The following is a 23401-nucleotide window of genomic DNA, read 5'->3' as shown; positions in this document are numbered from 1 at the left end:
AGAAACTCAGAAATGACAACGAGACGAAACGAATGGGCCTCCGAAAAATCAAGCCCAGGCAAGGCCCGGCCGTGTGTCTCGTGTGGTTTGCATTTGCTTGCCTTCGTCACTGAATCAGAGTCACTCTCGAGTCTCGGAAACCGTTCGTCGTCGGCGGCGGTCGAGAGGATGCCGGCGACGGAGGCGACGCTGACAAGCCGGTACGGCGCCTACTTCGCCAGGGCCACCATGGCGCGCAACATCCTCGCCCCCGTGGCCGGCACGCTGCGCGGCCACCCGTCGGAGCTCCACCGCCGCTGCATCCTCGTCCGCCGCCTCCCCTCCTGCACCGTCCCAGGTGAAGTGTGCGACATGTTCGCCTCCATCGAGGCCATCGCCGTCTCCGGCGGCCTGGGCATGGCCGTCGTCGTCTTCGGGGTCGCCGTCGCGGACTGCATGAGCGCGGCAGTGCTCCGCACAGGGGCGGGGTTCTTCGAGCCCGTCCCTCCCCTCCACCTCGGCCCGCCGCTCGTCCTCGCCGCCGCAATGGACATCAAGGTGAGTCTAATTTGAAAATTCGAATTGAACGGACCCTGCAGGTCATCAAAGATCAGATCCGATCCGATCCGATTTTGATTTGAATTGAGTGACTAGACTAACTAATCCGATGGAAGAACACAGTTGGCGCTGCATCCGAGGAGGGCTCCGCCGCGCGAGAGCGGCGCCGGCGAGGAGGCGATGCGCGTGTCGTGGTTCAGCATGCTGGAGGGCGACAGGAGAGGGCGGCCGGTGGAGGCCACGACGGCGCTCGTCGCGTCCCTGGCGTCGCGGAGGGAAGGGCCGACGCCGGGAGGAGCGGACGGCGGCGAGCCGCGGTACTACGGCACCAGCTACACCTACTGGAGGACGGACGACACCGAGTTCTTCTGCATGGAGGACGCGTCCCGGCGAGCCGCCGATCTCGGCGATCCGCACAAGATACCTGACAAGATATGGCCTTACCAATACTGGTTTGATTAATCATTTATTTATCCCTCAAAAGGACAAGCTAATGCTTGGTATACTAAGCTGGTATGAAAAATAAAATCGTGGGATATGATTTTATGATCATTTGATTCATTCCTCTCCCAGCATCAATTAGACAGCCGCTTCTTTTCTTCGATAGAAATTACTACTCCCTCCGTCTCTAAATATTTGACGCCGTTGACTTTTTAAAACATGTTTAACCGTTCGTCTTATTAAACAAATTTAAGTAATTATTAATTCTTTTCCTATCATTTGATTCATTGTTAAATATACTTTTATTTATATATATAGTTTTACATATTTCGCAAAAGTTTTTTAATAAGACGAACGGTCAAACATATTTAAAAAAGTCAACGGCATCAAATATTTAGGAATGGAGGTAGTATGTTTCATGCATTTCATTCAGTCATTTTTTGTGTTTGTCTGATGTGTATGTGTTTTGCTTCGATAACATTACTTTTTTCGCATATGTATATTCACAGTCAATTTTGTTATTTTTGTTACAACTCGTAGAAGTCGAATTTAAACTTGCATGTTTGTAAAGTGATATATTACATATTAACCTATCATGTCAAGTTTTTTGAAAATTTTTCATAACCATTTAGATGATATGCAAGAAATGGGTGGACGTCCACCCAAGTGCTTAAAATAGTTTCCCTATGAAAAAAGAAGATAGATTCTAATCTCTCGGGTGGACGTCCACCCGTTTTTTGCATACCAACTAAATGATTATGAAAAAAATTCAAAAAAAATTATAAGATAGATTAATGTGTAATATATCACTTCACAAACATGCGAGTTCAAACCAGGGTTTACCTTACCGCCGGTAACCGCGCGGTTACCGCGGTTACCGGGCTTACCGCGGGGTACGGTAATATAAATACCACGGTAACCTTCTTAAATACAAATAAATTTAAAAAATAATTTGAATTTTTGATAAATTTTACACGGTTTTGTACGGTTTTTCACGGATACCGCGGTTACCGCGCGGTAACCGTGCTTGCCGCCGGGGCGCGGTAACCCCGGCCCCGGCGGTAAGGTAAACCCTGGTTCAAACTCTAAACAGTGGGAGGGTACGGTAATATTACTAGCTGTCTCACTTCACTATGAACACGTACTTCATGCCTACCGTGGATTGTGGTTGTTGCCAATTCTGTCCTCGTGTGTTTGGATCAGTATCTATACTTGTAAGCGTTCAAGTCTTTTTATTCATTGATGTACTTGATCCTAATGATATGCCAAGACTGGGCAGAGCCAGGTGCGAGGCAGCTTAGGCTCGAGCCCCACACCTGACAAAAAAATTGCATTAGCATAGTACTAACTTCGAATTGAGCTCTATACTTGAGATATTCATATCTTGGCCTTGACGAAGAGTGGTAGGAGATGGAGGGCTGAGGAGGAGACAGAGGAGGGGAGGGCGGAAGTTTAATAAGTATCTCCAGGCTCACCTCCTTCTCTAGGAAAGTCTTGCCACGACTAGAATTCGAGCACTATCGTCAACAATGTATTCGGAGTCCATAACTCATAGTATTAGTGTGTGCCACATTCCGTACTATGTTTGTTTTTTATAGGACAATGGAGCAAATCCACAATGTCATGTAGTAAATTTTCCCATATATATAGTTTAGATTACTTGTGTGGTTCTTAGAATGTTCCTTTTGTATGCTTAGAACAATATATCATTTCATTTGAGTCGCCATGCGCCCGTGTAGGGAAAGGAGAGGGAAGAAAGAAACAGAGGAGAAAGAGGGAAAAGTCATTGACATGTGGGTTCCACGTGTTGATTCAGCCGGCTAGACCAAGTATGAGCCACATCAACGAAAACCACCCTCAAAATCATCGAGGAAGTTATCTTATACCGGTTTTGGTTGTTAAGGCCTTAAGGATTCAAGATATATACCTTAATATGGTTAAGGGATATGAATAAAATTGTACTTCGAGGGAATCAAAGTTGACTGAACTCTCTGAAAAGAAGTGTTATTTCTGAATATGGGCTTTGCCGCCCCAAGCTGACTGAACCGGCCCATTTAGCTACGAACGGCCTATAAAGTTTCGGCCCATTTCCACCCAACTCGCAAATAAATAGGTCGTCTTCTTCCTCCCGACTCCCTCCAAGAACTCCTCCAACTCGCTCGCCCTCCCCCTCTGCTTTTCTCTCCAAGAAATCAAGAACCAGTAGCCTCTCCACCGAGATCACGACGAACCTCCTCCACCCTGACCGAGCGATTCTTTCTCCCTCCCTTTCCTTCCCCGCGTCCACCTCTATGGACAGCGTGATCTTGCGCCACCTCATCGAGGCGCTCTTGGAGCGTCAACCGATTCTCGGCGGGGACTCCACTTTCTTGCGTCGAGCGCTGGTGTTCGGAGGTGTAACCTCCATCATATCTCCGGTACACCTGGAGTCGATCTTCACCCGCTATGGAGTTGTCATGGCGACCGTCCTGCTACGAGATGCTGTCAGATGCGAGCGCGTCGGCATGCTGGTGTTCTCCGCAGAGATCGATTGCTTGTGTGCGGCGGTGATGGAGGCGGCTCGCCCAGGCGCATACCGGACGATTTCCATGGTACAAAATTCCATGGTACAAACACCGCTTCTCTGCTTTTCTTCCCCATCCGTTCTTGCTGAGGCATTTCTTGGGTGCGAGATGTTGATCGCGGCAGTGTTCTTGGTGCAATTCTTGCGCGAAATATTGGTTTTTGGGAGCTTTGGACCGTGAAATTGGTGTTCCTTTTTGAGTTCTCCCGATTTCTTCATTTTCGATTCTATGTTCTGGTTCTGAATCGGTCTCTGCGCTTCGTTCATGTCCAGATTCTTCGCCGGGAGTTCATGTCAAAATTCTCCGTATTTTGGTTCTGATTTCTGAATTGGCTTCTGCGGGTGAATGTTCATGCTTCTCCCTCTTTGTTCATGTCCTAATTCTTTCTGTTCTGGTTCTGAATTGGTCTCTACAGGTGAATTTTCATATTTTCTCCCGCTTTGTTCATGGCCAAATTCTTTCTGTTGGTTCTGAATTGGTCGCTGCAGGTGCCTGTTCATGTTTCTCCCTTTCCCGTATTGTTCGTTTCTTGATTCTCTGAATCGGTTGCTGCAGGGTGAATCTTCATGTTTCTCTTGCTTCATTCCACTTCTGATGCTCTGAATCTGTTGTTCTTGTAGGTTGATGACGAGATTCTGCATAATTCGGTAGAGCTTGTGAAGGATGCAGCCGACCAGCAGAGCCGGCGGAGCTCGACCGCCGAGGCATTCCGCCGAATGGTTCCCTGGCGATATCTGGAGGCAGACGCCCTGGAGGACATCAACTTGCGGTGCCTGCTGCTGAGGATGGGGGCAAGGAGCACGGCTACGCCCGGATATCTGTACGGCGTCGCGAGGTCAGAGTTGGCAGCGAGCGGCAGAGCGTGCGCGGTGGTGGCTTACTACTCGAGCAGGATGGCCATGGTGGTGTTCGACGAGTCCAGGGACATCGAGCGATGCGGCAGCAGGTCCGCGGAGCTGATCGCCTTCCACCTCGGCCTCTACGACTCGGGCCTCTTCCCCTTGGTCGCGGACGGCGCCGGCGGCAATGGCGCGGTGACGCGGGACCTCCTCCCGCTGTTCTGCCTCTCGCCGGACTTCCTCGGCCGCGTCGTCCTTCTCCGGGGACCCGGCATCGCCGAGCTCGACGCCGGCGAGGCGTGCCGTCGCGTGGAGGAGCTCCACCCGGTGGAGGCGCTCCTGGTGCACCGCGGCGACCGGCTCGCGGTGGTCGTGGCGCGCAGCCGCGGCGACGCCCGCGCGCTGACGGCGGAGTCCGGCGAGTTCTGGAGGCGCGCCTGCGGGCCGCAGCCGATCACCGCCCAGCTCATCGACGACCCGTCCCCGGCGTTCATGCCTCGGCCATTGCTGTACCCCGAGGTGGTGAACTTGGCGGTCGCTCGCGCCCACCGAAGGATGGATCGGTGCACGCTGGATGATCTCCATGGATTAGGCCGGGGATTGGTCGAGCTCGAATCACTCCGGCCATCTTCATCTGTTCGTCAGGGCAACCTCGCACGCCGGGGCTTCATCCTGCTGGGCTTACACCAAGACATGACAGAGGATTACCTGATGCAATACTTCGGTGACGTCGAGAGCTGCGTCGTGTACATGGCCAGGAGGGCGGCTCTGGTCATCTTCTCCACCCCAGAAGCTGCAGCCAGAGCACTGAGGACGCCCATGGCGGATGGTCGCAGCCGGGATACGCCGCGAGACGATCAGGTGGTGGACTATCTGCTTCTGCTCCAGTATACCATGCTGAGGGTAGACGACCCACTAGCTCATGAAGACTCCCAGCCTCTGATTCCGGCCAATTATGTCCTCCCTCCTTAGAGTAGATTGGTGTGTGTACAACTGTAGGTTTCTTTCAGCCTTTTGGTTCTGTTCATTCATTCATTCATTCATTCATTCGGGTTCTTTGATCCTGATATGATCATATCTGTCTCTGAACAGCACTTTTGATGATCGATTGAGTGTGCTCTGTGGTTGCAAAGTTTTGTACTAGCTTTGTGTTGCTGCTACTGTAACCATATTGTCCCTTGCAGTGCAACTTGCTGAAAGAAAAAGAAAAGGAAAGAAATGAAACTTTCAGACTCAATTGCTGCAATTTTTTTTGCTTCTGCAATGACATTCTGAAAATCAGTGTTTAAACAGTAGTACAGTTCTATGTTCATGCTTGATAGTTACAGATTGCAGTTTATGTTTGTGTGTATTGTAGTACAGTTCTACCTGATGTTCATGCCTGATGGTTATATATTGCAGTGTGTGTTTGTGGTGTGTAGGCTTCAAAATTGGGAAATGATACTCATCACCCGAAGTATTTTCAGATTTCCGGTAAAGATGTGTGGTACAGTTGTTACTTAATGTTCATGCGTGAGCGTGATGGTTACAGATTGTAATGTGTCTGTATGTTGTGTGTAGGCTGTGAAAAATGTGAAAATAGTACTCATCACAGAAGTAGTTTCAGACTTTCAGTAAAGATGATGATTTGAGACAATCTGTTGTACTAACTGAAATGAAAGGGGAAAAAAAGAAGAGAAACTTGAAGGTGCAGCGTTACCTCAATGATCGGTGGAATTTGGACGTCTTAAAATCTTGTCATGATCCTTCCGGGAGCGCTTCCTGTTGTGTACTTGTGTGATCACAAATTCTGAAATCTCCATCTTGAGTGCCATCACAGATTCTGAAATCTCTATCCTGAGTGCCAGTGGTTTGGTGTTGAACATGAACTATCCCAGATTCTAAAATCTCTTTATCTCTTGCCGTCGACCAAGAAGATGAAGTTGTCCGACGAGTGAGGCAGTGTGCTGGAGATTGGGGATGCCAGTAGCTATTCTGGGGTGTTGAAAACGTTCTTATTATGTGTTTCCCGTGTGATCGCTAAAGTTCAATTTTTAAACCTAAATTTTGAAATTTGAAATTCACAAATGTATTCTCCGTTTAGGATTATTTTTATGTCCTCTTTGGTACCAACAGGATCCGTGGCGCAATGGTAGCGCGTCTGACTCCAGATCAGAAGGTTGCGTGTTCGATTCACGTCGGGTTCAATACCCCGATCCTTTCGGATCCCTTTTTTTTCTTTCTGTTCCGTATTAACTCTTTTTGGGCCCAATTTTATAGAGGCCCAATAAAGGTCCAATTTTACCTTATATTCCATTGAAGGCCCATTATTCACAAAGCCCAGGAAGCCGACAACCTGAGGTCTATTCTGTATAAAGCCCAGGAGGCCCACCACATCGACCGCCTCCAGACCAAAACCCTTAACCCACTTCTCGAACCTTCTCCGCCTCTCCTCTCTTCCTCCCCACCTCCGTCTCCTCTCTTCCGCACCGGCGAATCCCCAGGCGAGCCTTCTAGAACCTTCGATTGCTCGGGCGGGCCTCCTCCTCCGCGAGCCGCAGCCATGGCGACCGTCATGCAGAAGATCAAGGACATCGAGGACGAGGTAACGAGCTCCCCTTCTCTAGGGCCGGCGTGCCCCGCCCCGCCGCCCTCCGACGATCCGTAGCTGTCGCGGATAGATTTGCTGCTCTCGAGGGTAGTAGTGGTTGGGGTTGCGGTTTTGGTTGCTTCGTCTCGAGCTGAATTGGTTTGATGCTGCTTTGTGATGGCGTGATGTGTGCTAGTTTTGGTGGTTTGGACGGTAGATTAGGTCAGGGAAGCTATGGCTCGTGGGTTGGAAGCAGCATGTCATGATTTTTTTTTTTAGTATTAGTTCAGAACTGTTAGGTTTTAACTGCGAGCGGCATGCGATGTAGTGGGCTTGTGGCTTTGAGCTGCTCTAATTCAATGAAATGTTACTGTTCATACACTTGTGCTTGGTGAAGGTCGGAGATAAGTTAGACTTGGGGCAGCATTCCAGTCTCGAGGCTGGGCTAATATCATTTTCTTACCTAGTTTATATTCATATGGTTTTGGGATTTTTTTTGTCTTATTATTGGTTGTAATTTGGAGTATTGCTGGATCTAATAGACACATTTTGAGGGTATTAGTGATTTGAAATGTTGGAGGTTGTTGTGTCGTCAATTTGAATATGATGGTGGAACCCTGTATATCTGTTTCTTCATTAGTTATGATTGAGAATTCAGAGATTCTGTAACTGTTGTTGGAATGTAGCTAGGACTAGGGTATTGAATGTTTTGTGTGGTCAATAATGGTAAGAGTACGGGAAATCGATGATATTTCATGAGTCATTTTTCTGTTGTGATTCAGTGGTCTTTTGTCAAAGGCTGCATACTGCAGGTGCAAGTGCATAGATTGCTTTAGTTGCATCTTGCATTTGCATGGTGATGATTTAGTACCATAGTACCTTTCTAGTTATACATATAGTTGTTATCTTGGTTCATAATTAGCAACAGTAACATTTTTTTTATCATGAGCAACACTACCATAACTGTTATGCCATTTGAGAAACCGAGAATTGAATAACTGGAAAAATGGATAGGAACATCTCTAATAGTAAACGAAACAGCTGATGCTTCCACTTTCTAATCCCTTTGCTGATGTTCGTGGCTTTTCTTTGACTTGATAGATGGCAAGGACGCAGAAGAACAAGGCCACTGCACACCATCTTGGTCTTCTGAAGGTAATGTGAACTCCGTCCATCTTTAATTTAAAATGCTAGTAGTATGTCTGCTGTTGTATTAAAATCCTAAGAAATTGGCCCATAGGCAGATTAGCTATTTCTGGTTCACAATAAGTTATGCCTTCATGCTTCTGAGTATATCTTGCCTACTTCATGATCAAACGTATGCATCTGCTGAATTCCGTTAGTTCAATTAAATCAGTAGCATGGTTATCTTACCTTTCCCTGCGCATGAACCTTAGTATAAAACTGCTGTATCAGGTTCTATTCCATTCCACAATAATATGTGTCACTTTGGTAAGAGTTTGCATTTAAGGTAAAAAGTGCTTGAAAGGATGGTCATAAGTTCCATCCTCAGGACCTAGACAAATTATTTCATTGTTCTCTGTGTTAATTTCACATATTCTTGCTACTAGAACCTGTGTACTTTTTGTTTAGTTTAATCTGCCACTTCTACAAATTATTGTCTTTTTCCTAACTGTTTTCCTCTTATCAGGCTAAACTTGCAAAATTACGCCGTGAGTTGCTGACTCCTACATCCAAAGGTGGTGGTGGCGGTGCTGGCGAGGGATTTGATGTGACAAAAAGTGGAGATGCACGTGTTGGTTTGGTGGGCTTTCCTTCAGTTGGAAAATCAACATTGTTGAACAAGCTGACAGGAACATTTTCAGAGGTGCTGTACGAATGCTATCTACATATTCATTTACGAGGATCTTCCCCCACTTAGTTGAGCACCCTTTGTATTAGATAAACGCACACACACATTTTTATGCCTCTACTGTGTCCGTCTTTTATTCATCAATTTCATGGATATGTTTAAGTAGTTTTCATAGTTGGATATTCCAAGTGGCCAAGTCGGTTTTTCCTACAACTATTGCCGAGTTTGTATGCTATAATGGCGTGGTCTTATGAACCTGTCCCTGTTGTTGATTCAACAGGTTGCAGCCTACGAATTCACAACTTTAACATGTATTCCTGGAGTTATAATGTACAAAGGGGCTAAAATCCAGGTAATTATTTACTCTCATAAAGTAAGATACATGCCTGAGTTTATCCGCTCTTGGTTGATAACTAGCCTTTCTTTTTCAGCTTTTAGATCTTCCAGGAATCATTGAGGGTGCTAAAGATGGAAAGGGTAGAGGAAGGCAGGTAATATGTCCTGCTCTCACAGTTTTGAATTGGTACTAATGCTATTGGATTTGTATATTCTTTTGCACTGTGTAAACATTTGTTTTTCTGACTCTCTTTGTTTAAAATTGCCATGAGTCATATGGTATATATGAACAATTTATTGTTTGCAAGATTTCTTATGCAACCTTTATAGGAATCACCTGACTACTTCAGCACTTGTCTCTTGTATAAATCATCTAGGCAGCTGCATGTACTCACAGAAGTGCACTGTCACTTCTCATGATAATATTTGTTTAAAAAGAGGGAAATATGTTCTGTATAATAGTAACATTTTATCAATTGGTATGTGATTTCCACTTTCTGGTTAACAATGCAGAACTTCCTTAAATGTATATGTGATGGAAATCAGACTAGTTGTTAGATATGCTCTTGAATGTTTTGAAGGCTGAATGAGCTTTTCATCTTGAACATGCAATACTGCAATTTAAGTGAACATTATCTGTACCATGCATGTTGAAGTTATCTAACTTTTGCACGCCTAACAATGTGGCAGCAAGGTTCTATTTATCCTTTTAATTTAATGACACTGTGTTTCACTAAGAAAAAATCAGTATTTTTTTAGGAGACAAGTCTCACATGCTTTAGATATCCTCACATCGAACCCAAGGACTTCTCTCCCTATATCAAATAGTAATATTATATGCAATAATTAAGCATATTTTTGTTGTTTGTCAGGAAGTTATGCTGTTTTCCCTTCTAGTCTGATAGATAGCTTACATGTTTTTCAGGTTATCAGCACAGCAAGGACATGCAATGTCATTCTGATTGTTCTTGATGCCATTAAGCCAATAACCCACAAGCGGCTTATTGAGAAGGAGCTTGAGGGATTTGGCATTAGGTATGTTTTGACTTTCTTTTGGGTAGAAGATGTTTCAGCGGTGTTTGCCATACTATACAAAACTTGCTAAGGGTGCGTTCGGCGGTGAGAGTTCCCAACTTTACTCTCTCGTTTTCAGCGCGCACGTTTCTCGAACTGCTAAACGGTGTGTTCTTTGCAAAAGAAAAATATGTAGGAAAGTTGCTTTAAAAAATCATATTAATCTATTTTTAAAGCATTTTTAAGCTGAAACTCAATTAATTATGTGCTAATAATCCTTCACTTAGTTTTCCGTGCTGGGAGGCAATGTTGGGAATCTTGCCTCCCGAACTCAAGCCTAAATAGCTTTTGTTTTTTCATTCTTTTCTGCTCGCCTCTGTCACCATGAGCACAAATAGAATCAAACAAATTTATATGACACCATTCATCTTAGTTTTCGTCGGTATGTCATTCATCCAATTTTATGAAGAGTAACTGCGCCTACTGGATCATGGGAAACTCAAGAAGTCAAGATGCTATGTCCACTCTTGCTCACTACAAGTTCATTTCACTCTCAAGAGTTCTTTTAGGCCATGCTATCTTCCCTGCTGAAAGAAGGCTGATGTTTAATCTTCATGAACCCTGTATCAAATGATAGGTTGAACAAGACACCCCCCAATTTGACATTTAGAAGAAAGGACAAGGGTGGCATCAATTTTACATCAACTGTGACGAACACAAACTTGGATCTTGAAACAGTAAAAGCAATCTGCAGTGAGTACAGGATACACAATGCTGATGTCTCCCTTAGATATGATGCAACAGCAGATGATCTCATAGATGTGATTGAGGGAAGCAGAATTTACATGCCTTGCATCTATGTTGTTAATAAGATTGATCAGATAACACTTGAAGAGCTGGAAATCTTGGATAAACTTCCCCACTACTGCCCAATTAGGTGAGAATTTAATTGACATCTTTTGTTGTGCTTTATTCCATTCATTTTGCTCCAACAAGTAAAGCAGACTCTCCCTTTCCTTTTATTTGTCCACAGTGCTCATCTTGAGTGGAATCTCGATGGTCTTCTAGAGATGATCTGGGAATACCTGGATTTGGTTAGGATATACACAAAACCGAAAGGTTTAAACCCAGATTATGAGGACCCTGTAATCGTATCCTCTAAGAAGAAAACAGTGGAAGACTTCTGCAACAGAATCCACAAGGACATGGTGAAACAATTTAAATAGTGAGTATCTTCATTTGTATCTTGTCTGAATATTTTTGTCCCTGTTATCCATCTGTGTGGCTAACTGCTCACAAAACCTGCAGTGCATTGGTGTGGGGTTCTAGCGTGAAGCATAAGCCTCAGAGAGTTGGCAAGGTAGGCATTCTTCAACTACTACCATGTTTCGCTGCCATGATCTATCTTTTTTTAGGGGATATCTCCTAATATTAATTTGGGAGGCTTTGTGCAGGAACATGAGCTTGAGGATGAGGACGTTGTCCAGATCATCAAGAAAGTTTAGGTATATTGTAGTGGTCACGTTCTGCAAACCTGGAAGGAGGTATGAGCTATGAGAATTTTGAGAAGCAGTCACTTTTACTGCGTGTTATTTTGCTAGCTATGATGCCCATAGATGATTGGCTGTTCCCATGAACGTTTCAATGCAATCAAAATGTAGACGGACAGATTTTCCTTCTGTCAAGTTAGCCTTGTAATTGTGATCTTTGTCTGATCTTCCTGTTGCTATATATATGGTGAGTCACCGATGAACACAGCAGTTGAACACATGGAAAGATGCTTTGCTTATCTTCAGAAAGATGAAAGATGATTCACATGCTACAAGTGTCCCAGTTATGATTGCTATTAGCCATTATATTGAGATCACCAATACCAAATTCATTTTTTTTTATGACGAAGAACGTGAGGGCGACTTGGAAAAGGTATTAATGGTTCGACGATTATTATTGTATCGAATCGCATAGAGATGACTTGGCTGTTGATGCGATTGTCGCAATGTTATCTGTAATATATTTGTCATTATAAATACACACACGAATCTTATCTGCAACGGAGGCGATGATCTGTATTACAGCAAGTATCCAACAAACTAGAAGGATGTACGGAACATCGCTTTTCCGTTGCATGTGACAATGCTTTGTCATATTGCGAGCAGCTGATTGGCGAAACGGGCTGTTCCAGCATGTTCTCTTTTAATTATTTGGCTTGCGAAACATGACGGCCACTGCGTGTAGATCTCTTATTGTTTACCGCTTGCTTGGCGAGATATATTCCTGTAATGCTCCTTATTTCGATCAGTTTCATCTGCCAGCTGACTTTAACCTGTCGATGTCCCCTGAGATCATGGAAGATTGGAAGTTAGGGCAGTCCTAGTGTAGACATAATTGGTATAGTGTCTATTTATCATTCACATCATCTTTAGTACAAGATCAACTCCTCCAAGGCACACAGTACTATTTCAATAAATAGACTAATTACTTTTTTATAAAAAAATCAACAGGTAGCATCCCTCTCTTACCATGCATTTGATTTAGCGTATCGGTGGCTCTTGCATGTGATCCAGGCCTTCCTTTCTCCTCTTAATTCAAGTGACTCTTACTAGTTAAAGCATTGGTAATGATCTTACAGCTCATGTGATCCTTCGACATAAATACAGTTCTGGAGCAGTTGAGTTGCTATAAATCTATTTTGTCAATTGCGTAGAAGGTTAATTTTGGATGTAGAGGCTGGATTGATTTGAACTATAAAGAGAAAGAACTGCGTAAGAAGCTAATAGGAGGATTACATGGCTAAACCACAATTTAGAGTCTCCTAAACTATGTCTGAAGTTACTTGTGCCATTGTTGCCACCACTGTCACATGTGCCTTTATTGCCACCAGGAGTAGTGCTTTGTATGTTACGAGTACAAGCCTTTTCAAGTTTTATTTTAGTTAAATTTATTTAGTTTTGATCAAGTTTATAGAAAAAATTAGCAACATCTATAATACTAAATTAGTTTCATTAAATATAACATTGCATATATTTTGGTAATATGTTTATTTTTTTTTGGAAATATTACTATATTTCTTTACAAGCATAAAAAAGTTTAACTAAAAAAAATAAAGTGATTTATAATATAAAAAACGGAGCAAATACTTGTTTATTTATTTATGCTTGTGTGATTTTACCATATCACTTTGGTGGTGTCACCTCAGTCGACCAGCTTCTTGTTGATTGGCGAAAAATACCATTATACTTATAGCTAGTTCATAATCTTCTAGTATTATACTTGCTCTAATAGAATAGAATCTGGCTAAAACTTCAAAGAAGAAATAAAAAACTTATAAAAGATAATAGGATCATATAATATGTTTGGTACCGTCTAACTAATCAACGTACTAATTGTTGTTTTCGTAGGAAGCACATTTGACGTGGTGGTGAAATTCTAAACAATTTCACTCAACAAGTTAATAGAACATGATTTTTTGTGTAATAATACTAATATAAATAATAAAAGAAAAGGAATTACACATCTCTTCCTCCGGTTACTTTCTTTAGGGAAAAAAAAGCCCACAATGTTAATTATTGGGAGCAAAAATGTTCCTCCCTAATTAACAAGGAATATCCGCAAGCAATAAAGGGGAAGGAGGTGAGATGAAGCCCTACCTTTTGATTGGGATTTGCTCTTGAATCTGCTTCCAAACCATCGATTCATCATCCATCTCTTCCAGTCTTCCTTCGCATTCTCCTGGAAAAAAATCAGAAAAGAAAAAGGAAAAATCTCTTGTACTCTCCTCGATTCTGCAATTTTTGTTTGGTTGTCCCAACAAAAATCCCCCAATTCTCCCCAAGAACAGGAGCACACGACCCTGTTCCTGTCCCCTAGATCTGCGTGGAGGCGGCGAGAAAACCTCAATCCGGCACAAGGGGCTTGTGGTTGATACCCCGGAGCGCCGTCTAATTCCAATCTTGGTAGCTGCCGGCGGTGCTTCCGGTGGTAGACGAGGAGATGGTGCCGTGGGAAGGGTATGTGAGCGACGAGACGATGGGGACGTTCGCGCCCATCGCGCTGTACTGGGTGTACGCCGGCGGCTACCAGCTGGTGCTGCACCGGCGGCCGCTGGAGCGGTACAGGCTCCACACGCGGGCGGAGGAGGAGGAGAAGAACCTCGTCGCCCTCCCCGCCGTCGTCCGCGGCGTGCTCCTGCAGCAGCTCGTGCAGGCCATCGTCGCCATGATCCTCTTCATGGTAAGGGATGTTGTGTGGTGATGTTTCAGCTTCTAATTCGAATGACGCTGCCGTGGAGATGAAACTGATTTTAGAAGTTTCAGATATAACACAGCAATGATCAGTGTTGGAATTTCACGCATTTTTTTTTATCTAGGTCGAGCCATTCATTGAATTGGTTTGCAACCCATTGGGCTCCTTGCTACCATTACTATCTTTAGTGGAAAACCGTTGTTTTGCTGTCTTTCTGGTTTTGATTCTTAGATTAGGAAAATTGATGATATTCCACTGTTTAGATGCGTGTTCTAGGATTTGCCAGAGCTGTAGGCATGTCAAAGAGAAATACTCTTTTGCACATTTACTGGTAGATGATATAGTAAATTTTATTTCCAGGCAATTTTGTGCATGGGCAGTTCATTTGCAGACATTATCTCAGCTATCCTTCCTATGGTGTGCGTATATGTTCCATGACTTCTGAAGCTTGACTAATGGACAGCAGCACATTATGGTGTTTGTGCGCAATCTCCGGAATATCCTTAGGGTGGTCATTTGGCTTGTAGGCTCTTAGCTATTTTACCTGCATACAACATTTCTTGGTTTTCGCGTTGTGCATAATAAAGCCATTGAACAATATGTCCTGAAATTGAATTACAGAATTCGTGTTAGACAACTCTTTGTTAATGAACCCTTTAGTTAAGGGACTACACTTGATACTCCTGAGAGCTGTACCCATCGCTGTCTTGTTGTGGTGCGATTTAACAGCCAGCATGCCCCTTCATTTTTCAGTGCTCACAAATATTTGGCCTGTTCTCTAATTTCATAATGAAACTTACGTGGCCCTTTGATCCTAGGGCTGGATCCCTATAAGCCGTAGGCGTCGCTCTGGCCTGGCATCCAGCACCACCAAAACTGCAAGCTGTTCCTGCTGCAAAATAAGTTAACGCCTGTTGAGTACTGCCCGATTCAGGTCCCTGGCATCATGAGAGCCTGGAGGTTATATTTTGTGTCATATATACAACACCTATTGTATGTATAGGTGTGCACCTTTTTTTTTGTTTTTGTTGTAATTAAGCCCTAGGCCATGTACATATTACCATGTGATGTTACAGATTGGGAGAAACTGACTTCTATAGCCTACCTCCCATTTCCCTATGCACTGTGTAATGTCATTGTGCTTGTGTTTATATTACATTAGCGCTATTTTCTTAGGATGTTGAGGAGTTTCAATAAGCTAAAGCTGTGGTTTGTTTTTCAATGGGTAACTTATCCATCATCCACCCTTTCTTACCCAGTTATGAATTATTTGCAGGTTACTTCAGATAGTTCAGCAGTTGTAGTTCAGCCACCTATCATCATTCAAGCTTTCCAGTTTTTGGTTGCAATGCTTGTCATGGATTCATGGCAGTATTTTGTGCACCGCTACATGCACCAGAACAAATTCCTCTATCGGCATATCCATTCACAACATCATCGGCTGATAGTTCCCTACGCCATTGGGGCTCTCTACAACCATCCATTGGAGGGACTCCTTCTGGACACCGTGGGTGGTGCTATCTCCTTCTTGGTCTCTGGCATGACACCAAGGACTTCCGTGTTCTTCTTCTGTTTTGCTGTCCTCAAGACAGTTGATGATCACTGTGGACTTTGGTTACCGTATAACATCTTCCAGTCCTTGTTCCAAAACAATACTGCCTATCATGATGTCCACCATCAGCTTCAAGGCTCAAAGTACAATTACTCTCAGCCTTTTTTCTCAATCTGGGACAGAATACTGGGGACCCACATGCCCTACAACTTAGTAAGACGGAAGGAAGGCGGTTTTGAAGCAAGACCACTGCGAGACTAGCTTGAACCGATGGAAGTGTATAGAACTCCAGCAACTCAGTGAGATACAATGCTCTACCTCCCTTTCATATGTTTAGAACCTCATAGGGACCAATCTAACTTCGAAGATGTTGAAGCTGTTCAAGTACTCCCAGATTTTCTTTTTCGCGTCTTGCTGGAAGCAATACGCTAGTCGGGATTTGGGAAGACACTGAAGCTCTTGCGCGATGCTTGTTCTTACACCTGCTGTTAATCTAGTTAGATCGGTCACCTGGAATGTGTGTGGTACTGTATGGTTTGTCTTGATGGCTTTTCTCCTTGTCATGGCTATTTTTTGTGCAGAGCTGGCATTTACATTGCTGTGCAGATAGTGTATTTGGAATCACACTTCTGTATGTACCCCCAATTATTTATGTAACTGAATATCTGGGCATGGTTGGTAACTTCAAAGTTCAAACCAATCTTTATCTACTACTGTATAGTAGTTTGTTTGATCAATTACAGATCAACTTTGATGGTACTCATGTTTCCATTTCTAAGTGTAGCTTTTACAGCTGTTGAAAACCAAAGACCTCCTGAAGCTTAAGCTTGCATGTTGGGTTACATATTGGTTGATCTGGAGTTCATTTCACTTGAGGCTTGAGAATGTTTGTGTTTCCTATCATAAGATTTGTGTTTTGCAACAGGATTTTAATTAAAGATAATTATCATGTCCAATCATTATTTTCTTGCATATAGATTCAGTACTCACGGCTACCACTACTCCCTTCTGAAGGAGTATAGGCCCTTGGACAGTACATCATCATTAGGGATGCAAGCGGGTCGACCCACGAGCTCACTTAAAGGTTAAATAAGTGATAACCCATGGGTTTTCGCGCCGTGGCCTGACTTACCATGCCTCGGGATGCAAGTGGGTTAACCCATAAACCTATTTTTAGATTAAATTAGTAGGTAACTCACAAGTCAGTTGGTGAGTACCCGCTAATTTTGCTTATAAGCGAGCTTGCGTGTTAGCCCGCTTGCATCCCTAATCAACATCACTGTCATCCCTAATCTCATCCATCTCTTATCGTTGCAGACGGTTTAATGGGGGATTAAAACGCAAAGCATGGGACCTCTAGCTATTAGCGGCCAAAATAGGGGCCAAAATGCAAATTGGCTCGTTGCATTTGGAGGCCCAAAATCTCAAATTCTCAAGGCTTCTTCCAACCCACGAAGCCCCCAAAAAAAGCCCAAAACCAGTAGCAGCAGCGGAGCGGGGCGCCGTGGACTGACGGCGACGTCGCCGGAGAAGCAGAGGCGGCGGCGGCGGCGGGCGACGAAGGCGACATCACACCGACGGCGATGTGATCCCCGCGAGTGATTTGTGCCATCATTGGATGCCACGTCACGCGTCGGCAGTTGGCACGTCGACCCGCGTCGTCTCAATTTATTAAGATTAATTAATTACTACTACGACTCTACGAGAGTGGTAAGTAACAACGAGTCATCGCAGAAAGCATCAGCTCACCTGCGAAGCTGAGATGAGCCCCAGGTGTTCTTCTATTTCTACCGGCAAATTCTTCGTCGGCAGAAAAAAAAATCAAGAGAACACTACACCGAAATGATGATAAAGCAAAATATTACAGCATTTGCATCTCATCATCTCATTAATCATAGTAGGCTGCAGTATTTTGATTATTTACTATATTGATTAGAACTTTAACACATACAACCAGATTTGGAATTTGTGATTTAATCCCAGATGCTGTAACTCAATAGTAAACTCATAGAAGTGAAGTAATTAATTTATGTGTAGAAGAACACCACCTTATTTCTATTTTGGGAGGGATTATGATCCTATATACATAGCTAAATGATGAGATTTTAGAGAGGGAGAGAGATCGAGTTGGCGCTAGAACCCGCGGTGGCCGGAGTCGTCGACGTCGTCGTCCTGCGAGTAGAAGTCGACGATCTCCGACAGGTCGGCGGCGGCTGATTCGTCGTCGTCGTAGCCCAGCATCCCCTTGTCTCCGGCCGCCTGCAGCCACAGCAGGTGCTCGAACAGCAGCACGTCCACGGCGACCGCCACCGCGCCGCCGCGGGTCCGCCGCCCGGCCGCCGCGAGGAGGCGCCGCACCGGCCCGGCCTCGAGCACGGCCTGGTCGACGTGGAACACGCTCCTCTCCCCCTTCGTCGTCCCCACCTCCACCCTAATCACATCCCCCGCCGCGGAGGAGGAGTCGAGGCGCCGGTACCCTCCGCCACCGCCGGCGCCGCCGCGGCGGGACGCAGAGCGGAGGAAGGTGTAGCAGCCGGCGGAGGACGGACGCGGCGACGGGGCCTCCTCCTCGGCCTCGGCGGCCGCGGCGGCGTGGCCGTGGCGGCGGTGGTGGTGGTGGGGCATCGCCGATTCGCCGGGTTTCGTGGCTTGCGGGAGGAGCGAAGCGATTGCTTTGTGGTGGTGGTGTTTGTGTGGGCGGGTGTGTGCTTCTTTTCTTTTCTTGGGGTGGGGAGCCTTTTTATGCAGTGGGTTTGGAACTAACGGTCGGCTTACGGGGCAGCTCGGTTTCCTCCCTCGTTCCATATTGGATCATGTGATTTTTGGTTTCTTTTTCCCTTACATTGGCCTTGATTGTAGTGTGCTTTTTTGTTCTTTTGTTTTTTTGAATTTGTTACTACCTTGATCCAAAATGTTACTCCATCCCTCCCAAAATTATAGGACCCAAATTATAGGACGTCCCCTTTTTAAGAAAAATAAAACTCAATAACTTTTGACTAATAATTTTACTAACTATATCTATACTGAGTATTATTGAGTATTATGCATGTTATATCATTAGATTCATATTTTAAAGTACTTTCATGTGATGCTAATTTTATATTCGTTGGGATCATAGAATGAAATAAAATATTGATTAAAGTATGTTATTGAATATCGTGTAAAAAATATAGGTCTTATAATTTGAGACAGAAAGAGTACTATTTCGTACCGGATAATGACGTATCTTAATTCTACGAATCTGACATAGGTAATAATATTTTGAGATGAATGTAGTACAAAACTTTCGACAATTTTTCTTCAAAACTTTTAGATTTTCAACTCTCTAAGATTCGTGTTGGAACCGAAGGTATCAACTATTATATATGCTTCAAGATTTGTGATGTATTTCTAACATGAGTGCATCCATGTGAGTGTAATTTTGTGTCGTAAGATCTAAATTTCAGTGGGTGAAGTTATACAAATATGATTCCAACGCGACGCTTGTAGTGCTTCTTTTCCCTGATTTTTCTGCATTTTTCAACACGAATAAAAACTAGTACAAAGCACTTTGTAAAAAAAAATCGTGCATTTCAAACATGGCTTCGCTAACAAAAAAGTATTTCCACCTAACCCTACTTTGAAACAAAACAAATCATTCAAAGCTAATTTACAGGTATCGGCTCAATTCATGCGTCATTTGCAAAATAAGTTCTCGATCTTTAAAGAGATTTCACTGTTTAGACAGGTTTTGCAACAAACTGGTACTGTTCATGAAATGCTACAGTGGCCTTGGTGCCATCAACCGGACACGTAGGTTGTGTGTGTTCATTAGAGTTGGCGCCATGTGCAAGAATACTGAAGTAGCAATGGCTCGGTTTTTCAGACAACCACTAATCACCGCACTGATCTAGTACTCCCTATCTCCTAAATTATAAGACATAAGACATATATTTTTTATACATGGTATTTAATAATATACTTGGATCAGTATTTTATTTTATTTTATGATCCTAATAAATATAAAATTAACATCACATGAAAGTAGTTCAAAATAAATTTAATGATATAACATATATAGTACTTAGTATAGTTATAGTTATAGTTAATATGATTATTAGTTAAATCTATCGAGTTTAATTTTTCTTAAAAAGGGGTGTCGTATAATTTAGGAAGTATTCTTCTTATAATCTACTGCTCCCTATCAGGGTTTCAAATTTCAAAATTAGGGTTTCTACCGAGGGGGAGCGATAGAACCGAAATTTCAGAAATTTTAGAATTTTTTCGTACGAATTTTTTTGAAATTTTGACTAATTTTGAATGGATTTGAATAAAATTTGACCAAATTCACAAAAATTTACAAAAAAACCGAAAGTTTTGGGCGAGATATGAACATTTCGGTGGGGGGCGAAATTTCGGAAATTTCGAACCGAAATTTCAAACACTGCTCCCCATAACTTGATTAGCTTAAGGATTAGTACACGAGCAAATTAACGTCAGAAAGTGGTTGTTAGCCGGAAAAAAGGCTCCTCGGATTGAGGTAATTAGGCCAAAAGGAGACCCGCTCAAATTCCAAAATGTTTGGTGGAGTATATAATTAGGGCAACTAGTTAACAGTAATTTTCAAGGTGCAAAATCGAACGAAATGTCGAATCGTATTTATTACTTCAGACAGAACCAGTCTCTGGGGTGTTTGGGAGAGAGGGGCTCAAAAACATAAGTCCCAGGCTAAAGTTTAGCCTCTCTCTTCCAAACACCCTCTCTAGCTACGTGTTGTCCATTTGGAATCTGTTAACTTCAGCTGGCAGAGGTATACCATACCCATCATTCGCGCGTTACATCGTCAGTTTGCGTGCAATCAACTCATCGTCCATATTACACTTGGACGCATAATCAAAGGAACATAAATTAATTCAAAAAATTTGTTACGACACTAAACATATACTGTACTACTTCTATGTCGATCGAACTGCCACGTAAGGTTACCATGCTTATTATATTCGATTATTAATTTGTTGATTAATTAATTAAAGAGTCTGGTTTAATTAGACGTACGTGTGCACACACGTTGCGACTCGTGATATGTTTTTATAAATTTTAATCAGGCAGCTGCTGCCTACGTGGCCTGGCACGTGGCGTCGTCGCCGGCTGCCTCGCTCCCTGCTCCGGCGACCGTTCCTCCGGGAGACCCACACGTGCGCCCGACGTGTACAACCGCCGCGAAGAAAACTCGCAGCTAATCCATGCTCTAGTTCACCTCTTCTACTCTCGATCTCCATCACCGATTCACCGATCGGTCGAGTAGGGCAGCCATGGGCGGATCAAGGAACAACAATGGCGGGAAAACGGCGGAGGCGGCGGCGGCGGCGAGCGGCACGGCCAACACCGTCGTGGCGCTCGTGCTCCTCCTCGTCGCCGCGTCGGCCGTCGTGTTCTTGCTGTCGCCGCCGACGCCGGCGGCGACGCGGATCGGCCGTCACGGCGACGGCGGCCCCCGCCGCGAGCCGGTGGAGCTGGCCATCGGGCTCGCCGGACACGAGAGCTGGCTCGACGCCGTCCGCGCCTGGGCGAAGCTGGCCTGCCTGAAGCTCCGGCCGCCGGAGCCGCGGTAAATCTCACTCTCATCATCCACTGTCATGTCAATCCTACTCAGGTCATGTCGATGAAATAGCGTTATTGGTTTTTGATTTCTTAAAACATGTTTAATCATTCGGCATATTTAGCGAAAAAGGCATATAGCCTAGTGGTTATAGTGACCTGAGTAGCACCCCCAAGTTTATAAGTTCAAATATTCATAGGGGCCAATTTCAAATTGGGTTATTTAAGGGCTAGTTCTTCTTCATTCGATAGGCTAATTTTCTATTTAAAAAAGCTGGATATATCCGGTTGGATATAGAAGCCGGCTAAAAAATACATTTCTCTAAATAAAAAAAATAAAAAGTTTATGTAATTATTAATTATTTTATTATAATTATTTTATTATTAAAATACTTTAAACGTACTTATACAAAATTTTTAAATAAGATAAATTGGTGAAACATGTGTTTAAACGTTAACCTTTAAAAAACGAAGGGATTATGTATATATTTTGCAACTAGTACATGTATACATGTTGTGTTGCTTGTGTGTTTTTTGGGCCAGTGAGAAAGTGGCGTGGTGCTGTTCGAGGAACGGCGCGGCGGTCGAGGTGTGTATTCTCACGGCGGCGTGTGTGTGCCAAGGTACGATCTGCGCAGCCCGGCGGCGGTGAAGGCGGCGGCGAAGGAGGCCCTGGAGATGGGCAAGGTGGCGGTGGAGCACGCCGCAGAGTCGGCGGCGACGGCGGCGGAGGAGGCAGTGGGGAAGACCACGGTGAAGCTCAAGAGGAAGTTGTCGCCGCCGACATCGCCGGCGGGGGGGCGCCTCGACGAAGACCTGTGACCCTGTGTTCTGTACTGTAAGTGTGACGTGTTGAAAATGTGCATGCTTTTAAGTTTTGAGTAAATTCCCTGTGTACCCCTGAAAACTCACTCAATGCCTTCCATATCCCTGAAATTTACCCGATCCCTTCTATGCCCCTGAAATTTCAGTTTGATCCCTTTCATGCCCCTACCGTTACATTTTCCATTATTTCACTGTTACGTTTGGTTGCAAATGTCTTTTTTGCCCTTGATGCTTTAGGTTTAAATGTAAGCTTCAAAAACAATTGAAAATTTTGTTTGATTGCACAGCATGTGCATTTTATAAAACTAATGAGACTAAATAATTAGTGCAGAAAATTTTGACATAAATTTTGAAAATAAAATAAATGTAATAAATTAAAATTTTTATTTGAAATTTTAATAGGATAATAGATTTTTTTATCTGGAGCATTTATAAAAAAAATGTTGTGAACATTGGTAGTCCTATCTTTATTTGAATGCTCCTCATTTTTATGACTTTTTTATAAAACAAATAAATATGTATTTTTTATTTTATTATCTAAAACTATTTTTTGGGATAAATAATGCATTGCACAACAAACTCATAAGTATAATAGTCTCATGCGAGAAGCTTTTATATTTTTAATAATGTAATTCATGAATTTCTTTGTTCATCCAAGGTTAAAATGGTCATTTTTATAGAAAATAGACGGTCAACTGACGGGAGGGGTATGCAAGGGATCAAAATCAAAATTTGGAGGTATACAAGGAAGTAAGGAAAATTCAGAGGTATAGAAGGGATTAGGTAAAATTTCAGGGGTATACAAGGGATTTTCTCTTTAGTTTTTCTGTACCCATGTGAATTACAGTACGATGTGTTAGCGTCTTGTGATGGATGATGATGCTTGGAAGTTGGAAGGTGGATTGGAGTTGGACGTATTCGGCTTCAGTACTTTGGTTTACAATCTGCAAAAGCAAGCATAATAAAAATGATAGAGGAACAAACGCACTGTTTAGGGCCCGTATAGTTCCCCAAATTTTTTTCTTAAAAACATAACATCAAATCAAATCTTTGGATACATACATGAAGCATTAAATATAGATAAAAGGAAAA

General features: G+C 43.5%; 5 protein-coding genes, 1 long non-coding RNA gene and 1 other non-coding gene across 10 annotated transcripts; 5 read left to right on the top strand and 2 right to left on the bottom strand.

Annotated features, from left to right (window-relative positions):
* Nucleotides 1–77: 77 nt before the first annotated feature.
* LOC136357317 (uncharacterized) lies at nucleotides 78–1123 on the top strand. The gene is made up of 2 exons (XM_066312466.1): nucleotides 78–537; nucleotides 661–1123. Exons 1-2 carry the CDS (start codon nucleotides 169–171, stop codon nucleotides 997–999), a joined length of 708 nt encoding a protein of 235 aa, XP_066168563.1. The 5' UTR covers nucleotides 78–168; the 3' UTR covers nucleotides 1000–1123.
* A 5372-nt stretch (nucleotides 1124–6495) lies between these two features.
* Nucleotides 6496–6567, top strand: TRNAW-CCA (transfer RNA tryptophan (anticodon CCA)). The gene has a single exon. It is a non-coding gene; the product is annotated as a tRNA-Trp (tRNA).
* Nucleotides 6568–6805: 238 nt separating this feature from the next.
* LOC4343980 (developmentally-regulated G-protein 3) lies at nucleotides 6806–11938 on the top strand. Its single transcript, XM_015791795.3, has 10 exons — nucleotides 6806–6965; nucleotides 8052–8105; nucleotides 8602–8778; nucleotides 9044–9115; nucleotides 9195–9254; nucleotides 10025–10134; nucleotides 10751–11050; nucleotides 11147–11338; nucleotides 11422–11473; nucleotides 11568–11938. Exons 1-10 carry the CDS (start codon nucleotides 6924–6926, stop codon nucleotides 11616–11618), a joined length of 1110 nt encoding a protein of 369 aa, XP_015647281.1. The 5' UTR covers nucleotides 6806–6923; the 3' UTR covers nucleotides 11619–11938.
* A 151-nt stretch (nucleotides 11939–12089) lies between these two features.
* On the bottom strand, nucleotides 12090–14334 carry LOC107281780 (uncharacterized). The gene is made up of 3 exons (XR_010742561.1): nucleotides 13761–14334; nucleotides 12633–12855; nucleotides 12090–12449 (listed from the first exon to the last, which is right to left on the bottom strand). It is a non-coding gene; the product is annotated as an uncharacterized lncRNA (long non-coding RNA).
* Nucleotides 13759–16666, top strand: LOC4343979 (very-long-chain aldehyde decarbonylase GL1-9). Its single transcript, XM_015791796.3, has 2 exons — nucleotides 13759–14343; nucleotides 15632–16666. Exons 1-2 carry the CDS (start codon nucleotides 14104–14106, stop codon nucleotides 16166–16168), a joined length of 777 nt encoding a protein of 258 aa, XP_015647282.1. The 5' UTR covers nucleotides 13759–14103; the 3' UTR covers nucleotides 16169–16666.
* A 1151-nt stretch (nucleotides 16667–17817) lies between these two features.
* On the bottom strand, nucleotides 17818–18619 carry LOC107281681 (auxin-responsive protein SAUR76). Its single transcript, XM_015790751.3, has one exon. It carries the CDS (start codon nucleotides 18530–18532, stop codon nucleotides 18041–18043), a length of 492 nt encoding a protein of 163 aa, XP_015646237.1. The 5' UTR covers nucleotides 18533–18619; the 3' UTR covers nucleotides 17818–18040.
* A 2403-nt stretch (nucleotides 18620–21022) lies between these two features.
* Nucleotides 21023–23292, top strand: LOC107278388 (uncharacterized). 4 transcript variants are annotated; one of them, XR_010742664.1, is made up of 3 exons: nucleotides 21023–21494; nucleotides 22108–22358; nucleotides 23131–23292. XR_010742664.1 is itself a non-coding variant. In XM_015792058.3 (2 exons), the coding sequence occupies exons 1-2, from the start codon at nucleotides 21199–21201 to the stop codon at nucleotides 22304–22306; spliced, it is 495 nt and encodes a 164-aa protein (XP_015647544.1). In that variant the 5' UTR covers nucleotides 21023–21198; the 3' UTR covers nucleotides 22307–22454. The 4 variants fall into 4 exon arrangements, 2 of the variants coding, with proteins under 2 accessions (XP_015647544.1, XP_015647546.1); XR_010742665.1 differs by having other exon boundaries at nucleotides 22028–22358; nucleotides 23131–23224; XM_015792058.3 differs by lacking the exon at nucleotides 23131–23292 and having other exon boundaries at nucleotides 22108–22454.
* The last annotated feature ends 109 nt before the right edge of the window (nucleotides 23293–23401 follow it).

This window comes from Oryza sativa, chromosome 7 (genome assembly GCF_034140825.1).
Source record: "Oryza sativa Japonica Group chromosome 7, ASM3414082v1".
NCBI classification, from domain to species: Eukaryota; Viridiplantae; Streptophyta; class Magnoliopsida; order Poales; family Poaceae; genus Oryza; species Oryza sativa.
Note: the sequence above shows the minus strand (reverse complement) of the source record. Positions and strands in the feature narration are given on the sequence as shown.